At 34.0% G+C, this 11,835-nt stretch overlaps 1 protein-coding gene across 1 annotated transcript; it reads left to right on the top strand.

The window, feature by feature from the left end:
• The first annotated feature begins 10,303 nt into the window (after positions 1 to 10,303).
• LOC139867724 (protein HEADING DATE 3B-like) lies at positions 10,304 to 11,209 on the top strand. Its single transcript, XM_071856087.1, has 2 exons — positions 10,304 to 10,348; positions 10,442 to 11,209. Exons 1-2 carry the CDS (start codon positions 10,304 to 10,306, stop codon positions 11,207 to 11,209), a joined length of 813 nt encoding a protein of 270 aa, XP_071712188.1.
• The last annotated feature ends 626 nt before the right edge of the window (positions 11,210 to 11,835 follow it).

Here is an 11,835-nt window from a genome sequence, read left to right as displayed (position 1 = left end):
CATCGAAAGGGTTCCGAGTTTATGTGGGAATCCGAAGAGTTTGTTTTGGTTTATCTTCCGGCTTGTCATGCGGCTTGGACCGCGAGGACGCGCTCCGATTCAAGTGGGGGAGAGTTGTAACATCCCGTTTCCCCATACATGGTTAAAAGGTACGTATTTTACCTTGTAAACGTTTAATATTAACCGAGAATGAGTGTGCATGGTTTAAATGTAGAAAACGTTGAAAAATGGTTTGATCAGACGATCTGTCGCGTTTTAGTGTGTCCCATCGCGTTCTGGTTTGTCGCGAACCGCGACAAAGCTGTCTGGGACGTGACAGCTCCAGAACCCCACTTCTGTCAAGGTTATCGCATTTGAAACATGTTTGTCACGGAACGCGACACTGTGTCGCGAAACGCGACAAATGTCGCTGAAATGACTTTTTAGCCATTTTAAATGGCATCTTTTGGAGGCATATTAGTCTTTTCACTATGGCCGGTTTTGGGGAGTCTAAAACTGGTTCAACCTTATCCCATCCTCATTTATCACTTTCTCATCTACCCAAATTAAATCTAGAGAGAGATAAGGTTTTAGAGTGAGAGAGCTCACTTTGGTGAAGAAGAAGGCCAAATCTCACCCGAACCCAAGCTTTAAAGTTGTTCCCTACGTCACTAGCTACATTGTGGTTGTATTGGTAAGTCTTAACTCTATGTTTTGAGTTTTAATTGGTTTATGGTTAGGGTTTTGTTTACTTGAGTCTTGTATGACCCATTTGGGGGTTAAATGGGTGAATTTGGGTTATATTGATGAAAGGAAACCCAAATGGCTATAATATAGGGTTTGGTCATGTAAATTGAGATTTGTAAATGTTAATTGTGTTGTTAGGCACTAATACACTTGTTAAATGTTGAAAGATTGTAAATGGGTTAAGTTTGACCAAATTTTTAAGTCTAAGTGTTAAAATGGTTCAAATGGGTAATGTTGACCTAATTGGGTGAAATGGGTATGAAATACCCAAAGTTTGTGTTAGTTAGAGTTAGTAGACTTTAAATCACTAGCTTTAATGATTAAAGATGAGTCTTGGCCATTTATGGGCAGTTTTGGTGTAGTTGAGTTATTTAATGCAATTGGGTCATTAAATGCTCAAGTGTAAGTATTGTGGTTGGTTCCACAAGTTGCGTATTGAATGTGTACTTAACGTATTAGGTACGTTGCTTTGAAGTTTCGGAAGTGCATAATCATCATCTTGGTGTTAAGGTGAGTGGAATAATTATGCGTGTACGTATATAATGTATTTATTTGTGTAGCGTGGAATGTGGAATTGTCGCAGTGTTTAAGACACCACATTCTATGTAACGAGTGGAATTGTCGCGGTGTTCAAGACACCACTCATTGAATTGATTTACATGTGGAATTGTCGCGGTGTTCAAGACACCACATTGTCATGGGAGTGGAATTGTCGCGGTGTTCAAGACACCACTCATTGGTTGATTGACATGTGGAATTGCCGCGGTGTTCAAGACACCACATTGTCATGGGGTGAGTTAGTCGCGGTGTTCAAGACATCACCCGTGGGATTAGTAAATACGCGGAGTAATGTACATTAATGGATGTTACGAACTCCGACGGTCTTTCAAGTACCGTTCCCTTGTTCGATTGGTTAACCATGGTTGTGTGAAATTGTATTTAGCATATTAAATTGTGAACCATATGCTATTGTTATTGCTAGCTTATTGTGAATCGCGGATAGTAGTTTATGCATGATGTTTGTCTGGTTGTCGAATTGCTAGCTTGTATGCGGTATTGTGTTTGAGATTGCAAGTAAGTAGGTTTTATATGCATGTGTATACTTATTACACTCACTAAGCGTTAGCTTACCCCTCTTGTTGTTTATCTTTTTAGATGCAGGTGCGGAGAAGGGAAACGGGGTTGTTGGATACTAGTTCCCCATGTTGGATTTGTGTTGAAGCTTTTGAAGCCGACCTAGCGTTTTGGGTAGTTTAGCCCCAAACCATGCTCGGGTGTAGTTTGGATTAAAACTATCATTTTAAGTGGGTCAAACTTGTATTACATTTGATTAATGGCATTCTTGCCTTTTGTAAACATTAAACTTGTGATATTGTTAAATGGGATATATGTAACCGTTTAATTGGGTGCTAATGGTTTTTATTTTTTTTTTAAAAAAAATTACTCGTGTTTAATACGGGTTGGGTTGTTTCATTTAGTTATGCTTACTGTAAGATTTTCATCTCATTCTGAAAATTTTGGGAAAAAAATCATTTTCAGTTTTTAGTATCCAGTTTCAATTTCGCGTTTCAGTTTCATATTCCAGTTTTTAGTTTCGCTTTTCAGTTTACTTTCTGTTTAAGTTTCACGATTCAGTTTTAAATTTCACGTTTCTATTTTCAGTGTTGCGTTTAAGTTTTAGCTTCGCGTATTCAGTTTTCAATTTCAATTTCCAGTTTCAGTTTTTAGTTTCGCATTTCAATTTTCAGTTTTCAGTTTCGCGTTTTAGTTTCAGTTTCAGTTTCCAGTTTCGCGTTTTAGTTTCAGTTTATGTTTCAAATTTACGGGTTCATATTTGAGTTTTCATTTTCAGTTTCGCGTTTCAGCTTCAGTTTTCATTTTTGCATTTCAGATTCGCTTTTCGGTTCCAGCTTTCTGTTTCGCGTTTCAATTTCAGTTTTGAGATTCATGTTTCATTTTTAGTTTAGTGTTTCAGTTACAGTTTTCAGTTTTGCATTTTAGTTTTGCGTTTCAGTTTTAGTTTTTAGTTTCCCGTTTCAGTTCTTGTTTTGTCGTTTCAATTTCAATGTGCAGTTTAAGTTTAAAGTTGCGCGTTTTAGCTTTCAAATTTTCCTTTCAAATTATGTATTCAGTTTTAGTTTTCAGTTTTCAGTTTTGCATTTCAATTTTTGTTTTCAGTTTCGCGATTCAATTCAAGTTTTCAGTTTCGCATTTCAGTTTTTATTTTCACAATTTCGTTGGCAGTTTTTGGTTTTTCTCGTTTCAATTTTTATTTTTAGTTATGCTTGTTGAAAGATTATTATCTCATTTTGAAAAATATAGGGGGAAATGGATCTCGACCCAAACCCGACCCTGTCCAATTGGGTTCGACCCGTTTGAACCCGTTTTAAAAAGCTGACTCATTTGGGTTCGATCTAAACTCAACCCGGCCCGATTGCCAGATACATCTTACAACTCATATTAAGTCTAACTAGCTCGGAAAAAGTATATTAGCTACACCTAGCTAACCATGAGAAAACTTCATTACACAAAAGTGTGATACATAGTGAAGGTAGAGAGGGTTAACCGGCTCATAAAATTTGATTACTTCAAGGCAAGGTTGTAAAAGACGTGAGTCGGGCACGCATCGGCCATACCTAAAAAACGACGCGTCGGACGCAACAGTGACGCAACGGGCGTTGACTAACGTTGAATTTTTAAAATATTTTTATTAAATATATTTATATATAATATTATATAAACCGAATCTTAAAATATAAATTATATTTACTATAAACATGAACAATTAACAATTATTAACAATATTACAAAAAAATAAAAATAAAAAATTTGACCGACTTTGACCGACTTTTTCCGAATTTGACCGACTTTTGCCGACTTTGATCGACTTTTTACCTTTGACCGACTTTTTAGCAACGATGCATTGGCCATGCCTAAAAAACGACGCGTCGGCCAAGTCGAACGACTTTTGCAACAATGCTTCTAGGTATATATAATAATTTATGGGGCTTTGCAATCACAACAACAATCAATACTACGTTTTTGATAACGGGAATACAACCAATTAAAAGGCGAAACAACTATTCTATCGTAAATGTGGGGCTTTTTGAACATAGTTATTGCGAAGACACCAAATATTTCATAGCACCGAAATGACAATAACTCTGATAAATAACATGTTGAAAAAAAAACAAATAACTTATATAAATAAAATGATTTGCCCTTAAAATTTTGTACCTAATATATTTTACTTATATATCGGACCAGTGTTGTAAAAAACCTCATTACTCGCCGATCAATCTCCGATTAATCATTTGTAAGAGCAATTCGTTCCGATTTCTAAAAATCCATTTAATTAAACGGTCAACGTCAATTGATGGGTCAAAATCGAATTTAGTAATCAAAGTCGGTCAAAGTAAAAAATGGTTATCATTTTAACATGAATTTAAACTATAACTTTATATGAATAATTTTAGACAAATATGTTAAAGTTTATTTATATAATTATGTGTTTTTTTTCTATATTTACATATATAGTTTTTAAAATTTAATATTTAAATGTATAAAGTATAATCCGATTAATCCCCGATTAATCTCCGAATTACCGATTAATCATTCTAAAGTCCCGACCGATTAATTCTCGAATATCGAATTTTGCAACCTTGTATCGGACCATTCGGACGCTGATTACAGAAATTGTTGATCTATTATATTTATTGTTTCTAAAGTCTATGATTTTTTATTTTTTTTTTGTTTAAATAAAAAGACAAGGATGATGGTCCACTGTTACCCCTCGCAATCAGGAATTCAAAATCTCAAATAAATGTATTGCACTGCTGTTTTTTTCAACCCGTGTGTTTGCTAGGTTGTACACAATCCCTCACGATGTGGTGTGACCCTCTTAACACGTGAACCGCATGCTTTTATATACACATGTCTTAATCGTATAGGTTCATTCTCTACCCATTTATCTACGTGGCGTATCTGTTATTAGTTTTTTATGCTTCAATATTTTTTTTTATGCTTCAATATTATTGTAATCAAATTTTTTTAATCCCATGTTACCATGTATGCGCTCAGGCTTGGGACCAAACATCCTCTGCACCAATTCCAATACAAATACATACGGAGTAGATAATACTCCCTCCGTCCCAGATTAATTGTCCCCAGACAAAAAACACACAGTTTAAGAAATGTCATTATCACACTGTACTTTTTCTATACTTTTTTCTTACTTTACTGTTTTACCCTCAACTAATTAATTAAAAATCTCTCTCACCTTTGTAATTTAATTAATTCATTAGGGACAATATTGTAAACTTTATCAGATTTACTTTCCATATTTGGAAGTGGACAATTAATCTGGGACGTCCCAAAAAGGAATACTGGACAATTAATTCGGGACGGAGGGAGTAATAAATAACTAAAAACATGATGAAATAATGAAAATAATCACGATGCGCATAGTGGCAAACTTGACAAATAGATTACTATAGGGTGTTGTTACTAGATTAAATTAAAAGGAATACCGTTAATATATCTACAATCATGTACATTTAAGCAAATCATGAATGACGAGAATAATTTCGTTTTAACAAAAAGAAACAATCAATGTAATTTCATGAACACACAATGACGATTATCGTTGGGGTAATTTTCAAAAGATAATGACTATTGAAATAATTTCATTAAATATTACAAAGACCACTGTACATGTTGTATAGTTAAAGCGATGAAGCTGTAAAACTCGCAAATTTCCAATTCCCACATGTATATTAATTTCCAATTCCCAATTCCCAATTCCCACATGTATATTAATTAGATTATATAGTTATGGAGTAATATTCATGGAAACTTTGAAAGTTTGAATTCATTAAACACCCTTAATTTGTGCCCTTAGGGCACAAGTTAGCTTTTCCTCATTGGTTTCCCTAGAGTTACAATCATACATTTGTTTCTTTCATTTTTCGATGTGGGACACAATTTCAATCGATTAGCTTCAACATTGGTTCAATGGCTATATATTTCTTAATTACAAGGGCCCATGGGCAAGTCGGCAAGTCCCCAAAATCCATGGAATAATGTCTATATGCTAATATACCAACTTGTCACCATGTTATCAAGATGAAGTTTTCGATCAGAGATAAATGCAAAGGTTGCTATAATTGAGAACGTTCCATCGAAGCTATTTTCGACAATGTCAACAACGTTTCAATAATAGGACAAAACATGTAATAGTTCCATGAACCTACAGCGATGAATTTTCTTTCTTCATACACTCTATCGAACTAATTATATTGACAAAGACTCGATAGTCCCTAGGGGACCTCGGGACCTCATTATCTTGTCACACGCGGATATAAGTAAACGGATACATAGGAGTAATTTACTTGGGACAAAAAAACTATGATTATGTTCTTGACATTTAATGAGATTTAGAAGTAGACTCGGTAAAATGGTGGTGGATATAGAAAGTACTTTTGATGGTATCAAGTTGCAAATCAGAGCAAATTGTCAATGTTGGTACATATAAACAAAACCACATTTGGGCTTTGACAGAACAAATTCTTTAGCCCAGGTTGTTACCATTTAAGCCCAATTAAAACTCTTGCATGGTGATGATTAACGGGCTGAAAAATTATTTAAAACTTTAAATTAAAGTTAGAAATAAATAATTATAGGGATACTCCCTTTGGTTTGTTCAAATTTGTGAATATAGCCCTAAACTTTTTGCATCAATGGCCCTCGTGGTTTGCATTTTTTGCATGGATAGTCCCTTTGTTTAATGTTCGTTAAATTTTTTCGGTAAGTATATCATAATAAAACCGATCCTTTGGCGGCCCCACACCAACCGGTCCCACGACCAACATGTGAGAGAAAAATCGCGGAACCTATACTTAAAGAGACATGGGGCAGAGATTGAACTCTTGACCACCGTTTTATGCGCCAAACATGTTAGGAAGTTTCATCCTTTATCAGCAAAAAAAACTTATGATAAAATTAAACTCGTACAAAAATCAATATTTAGTCTTCCGTTAATCTGACCACCACCAGAGTTTAATGTGTTCCTGGCGATGCTGAGAAATCGACAGATAACTTTCCCGTTATCCAATAGCTGACTCGGTTATTTCGATAAGATTAAAGGCTCCGATAGTTAGGAAAAGCAATACCTCACGAACTCATCCCCGCGATTTTCGTTCAGTCACCGACAAATATTCCAATGAAGATTAAAGAAAAAAAACCCTAAAACGAAACATTAATTTCCTACTTCATCAGCGTAGTGATTCATCGACAGAGAGACGCCGAAAAATTCTTAGTCGAGATCTACCACTATCACGTCTGACACATGTCTTGAGGATGAACGACTGCCAAATAGAAGGATTATCCAAGCAAAAATTGCAAACCACAAGGTCTACCAATGCAAAAAAAAGTTTAGAGACTATCCGCAAATATATACAAACCACGGGGACTACTCGCGCAAATATGTCTCAAAGTTAATTAAAAAAAAATCATTATATTGTATATAAAATAATTTGCCCATGTATATCGGCTATTTTATATTCCAAAGGCATAAACAGTCGAGTAGAATTACTCTCTGGTTGTTTACAACCCTCCCTAACCATCACAAATATTTGTCCTAGGTAAGACTCGAACCGGCCTGAGACCTCTTACAATGAATTCAGGAGCCACATCCATTGAGCTATCGTGTGATGATTAAAGAGCATCATATAATATCGTTAAATCATTTAATTTATATGTTTGATATGTATGTATGTATGTATGTATGTATGTATGTATGTATGTATGTATGTATGTGTGTGTGTGTGTGTGAAGATCCAACTCTAAACATCTCTTTTGGAATAATAGGATAAGTAAATTTGTCGCTTTCAATTTTATTAGAGTTTAGATTTCAGACTATTTAATTTCTGGACTTAGTATTTACTGTTTAGAATATATTAAAAAAAAATATTCACAGCAGGTTATCTTAAAAATAATGTAAGATAACACAGATGATAACCAAAATTAATGAAAAATAACTACTGACTAATGGAAAACACTGTTTAGGATTTAAATATTATGATTTAAAATTTAGATTGAGTTTTTAACACGAACAATTAACTGTTTAAGGTTTCAAGTTTAGGGACTAAAATCAAAACACTATATTATCTTTAAAATTAAGCTAAAAAGAACTTTTGAAAAAATGTAAATAAAATAGGTAAGGTACTTATTCATAGGGGATACTTTGTGTTACTTGCTAATTAGTTCATGGACTATTTATGTAAGTTATAGTTGATGTAATTAAGTGTAAAACGTGTATGTTATTACACGCATCAAGTGCTCGATAATATCTCCGATCCGACACAGATTTTTAGCAAAAAGATTGGCTCTCTATGTTCCTAGTTTCACGACGAATGTACGATTGAAATATGCGAGTATATTTGGTTAAGACTACCGTACCGAATTCAGCAGAAGATGTTGAGGAACAACCATTTTTAGATTTATTAACACAAAAGTAGAGATACAAGACTCAGTCGTACTCAACCCCCATCTATATATATACCCGAAAACGTGTATACTTAACATGTTTTAATGCATGTATATTGGTTATGGTACGATTATTATGATGATGTGATCTCTGTTTCCATAACTTTTGTTAAAAATATTACTGAGGTGGTGAATTTTTGTTTATATGATATACTTGATTGATTTATACGATTTAATGTGTGTGATTTTGGGAAATTGTTTGTTAAATCGCTCTTTAATTTGTGATTACTTACATTGCTTAAGAAAGGTAATTAATTACTTGTTATCGAGATAATTAATTAGTGTATTGAGATAATAGTGATCATATATATACAATGGTGAATTTGAAAGAAGAAGGGAAAAAGATGGATCCTTTGTTTCCAAGGCTTCATATTAGTGATGCCGAAAAAGGAGGTCCAAGAACACCTCCAAGGAACAAAATGGCGCTTTCACAAACCACACAAAGGAGTAATTTTGGATCTATATCATCAATCTTACCTCTTTCGGACAACAATGGCGGTAGTTTGGGTCCCACGACGTCTTCTTTTCACGTGAGTCTTACTTCTTATATTTGTATCTTCACTCGTTTAGTACTTAGCTTAACTCATTAGTGGTTGGGGACATTCAACATAAAGCGGAGAGTTCAGTTCTGCCCATGCCTCTTTAATCATGGGTTAAGCGATTTTTCTTTTTTTGTGTTGGACGTGGGACCAATCAATAGGGGATCATTCGAGTATCGATTTTGCCCTCTCTTTTTAAGTTTCACACTAGTAGTCAAATTATTATATATTGTATTGTATTTGTTGGTCCTTGCTTAGGTATTGTGACTTTTTTTTCTTCATAATGTATATGAAATCTTTAGCATACTCATATGTTATGTTAAATTTTTGGAAATGTAGGATTCTAGCTACAAAAGAAGTGTATTTTCGTCTTTTGGACGCTCATGTGGATCGACAAGATTGGCTACACGGCTCGATTCTTATCACTCGAGTGGTATCAATTTGAATATATCACTAACGACCGTCAAACAAACTATAGAAACTACTAACTGTCAAACATTATGCAATACGAGACATATGAAATATGGTGATTATAGTTTATATAAACCTCAAGAGTTTAGTAGTACAAGAAGCAATAACTTTGAAGATGATGATGAATACTTAGTTCCAAGTTTGTCATTTGGAAACAGGGGAAAGATTCAAACTTTAAGTACAAACTCTCATATCAAACATCCAATTGTGTGTCAAAAAGTACTTGACCCGAACGAGTATAAGGATATTAGCCTAGAAAACAAAGTAAACACGACAACGATTGATGACATCGCAAAAGAATCACAAACAAGTTATTCTATGTTAAGTGAAGAACTTACTCATTCAAACATCAGAAAAAGAAGTATTTTGGTCGATGAACCAGATATGTTACACGATTCGAGCATTCATCTGCCACTCAAGAGAAAAAGTTGTCAAGAAAACACAACTTACAAAGATGGTACGAAAAAGGCATGGACTTCGTTAAGAGAAGATGACAAAATTGATACAGGTACTGATGAAGTTCTTGCTACGAACAAAAACGAAGATCATGTTTTAGAGACAAAGTTCTTATCAATTTATAATATAACCCCTGAGGAAGTTAAACAAATGATCGGTCCTGAACAGTTCTGCAGAGCAAGAAGAACTATGATTCAGTAAGTATCTCTATCTTGATGTTTGCGCATTTGTTTCTTTATAAGTGAATTGAGATAATCAGAATCAGATAATCAACTTAATTATTGAGGGTTCTAATTCAATGTTTTACAAATTCTGATTATTTAAGAAAAAAAGTAAATTGATCATAAATAGTCCTTTGAAAAGAAATTGTAACATGTCCCACATCGGTTTGGGATAAGAAGTTTGAGTGACATATAACCATAAAGTTGTGGCTAATTAATTTTTAGTTGAAACCTAAAGATATCTGGTTAGTCCGTTTCTTTCAAAGAAAAATTCAAAACACCTATAACTTGTAGTTTCTTCTACTTTTTATAAGTTTCAAGTGCTAACAAATGTTCGAATTTTACATGATATTTCAGACAGCAAAAACTGTTCCAATCACAAGTCTTCGAGTTACATAGATTGATCAAGGTACGTTTTATGCAACGAAAGTGAATCGCAACACTTTAACTTAATCGTTTTCTCATAGTTTGAAGTTCAAACAGGTACAAAAATCACTCGCAAGATCGCCATGTCTAAAGAAGCCGTGTTCTAAAGACATTTTTTATCAAGTTGATAAAAAACCTTCAAATTCCAACAATGATACCGAAAAAAGATACAACACGAGTCTAATAGACCTACCTCCAACACCATTACCACCTTTATCTAACCTAAATGGTCCCAAACAATCACCTTGGTGCTACCTCCCTCCACCACCTCAAGCGAACCAATGGTTAGTTGCGGTGTCACCTTCAGAGGGGCTGGTCTACAAGCCGTACACCGGACCTTCACCACCATCTTTTGGTCTCATGACACCTGCTTATGGCCTAAGCCTAACACCTTCAAATATGGACTTCTATAACACAAATCCGTACACTATCCCGACGTCTTACCATCAAGGAATCGGTCACGTATTTCCAAGCACTCCATTCTTTACATCGTACACTATGCCCGCAATAACAAAACCTAGTTGCTCTTCATCGAACGACGCTAGTTATAAAGAAAATGATATAAAAAGTAGTAAATTTTATGTTCCTTGTAACTTATTACCTCAAGAGAATTATAAAGAAGGTGAAAGAAATAAAGATGAACTACCACTTTTTCCAACTACACCAATGGTTCAAGATTTGGGTCAATGTAGAGAAGAAAAGGGATTTGATGATGATGAAAGGATTAAAGTGATTAAAGTTGTACCACATAATCCCAAATTGGCATCTGAATCAGCTGCACGTATATTTCAATTTATACAAGAAGAAAGGAAACTTAATGAGTAGAGATGTAAATTTATTTGTTTTGAATAATTTTTCACGAGTGATACTACATAAAGGTACAATTTTGTTTGATTTAAATAGAATGTGAGACGCAACACAAGAAGTTTTGGATCACATTACGGCTATCATAATGTTTATTGTAATGAGATTTTTGTTAATTTGTTTGTTCATTAAAGAAAAAGAGAAATAATAAAAGTGAGAAGGTTCTCAATTTCATGTTAGGATTATTCGGAAAGGACGAGTATTTACTCCGGAGTACGTGATTTAACAAGAATAATTCATGATTATTATTAAATGAAATAATGTGTTTAACATGAATTATATATACTTATATTAGATATTAGATACTATATTAGAATATATGTAACGCCCAATGCATTTATGTAATGGGCTTGGTCCATCTAGTTTATTAGGATTAGGACTCTATAAATAGTGGTTATGTAAGACAATGTAAACCCCCGTAAATATTATTGTTTACATAGCCACTATTTATAGAGTCCTAACCCTAGAAAACTAGATGGTTCAAGCTCATTATATAATTGCATTGGGCGTTACATATATTCTAATATATTATCTAACAACTTATACTTTATACTCATAATTAATTTCTTAATGAATTTGGTTTCTGT

This window comes from Rutidosis leptorrhynchoides, chromosome 9, assembly GCF_046630445.1.
Source record: "Rutidosis leptorrhynchoides isolate AG116_Rl617_1_P2 chromosome 9, CSIRO_AGI_Rlap_v1, whole genome shotgun sequence".
NCBI classification, from domain to species: Eukaryota; Viridiplantae; Streptophyta; class Magnoliopsida; order Asterales; family Asteraceae; genus Rutidosis; species Rutidosis leptorrhynchoides.
The sequence above is the reverse complement of the archived record's forward strand: the minus strand, read 5'-3'. Positions and strand labels throughout refer to the sequence as shown.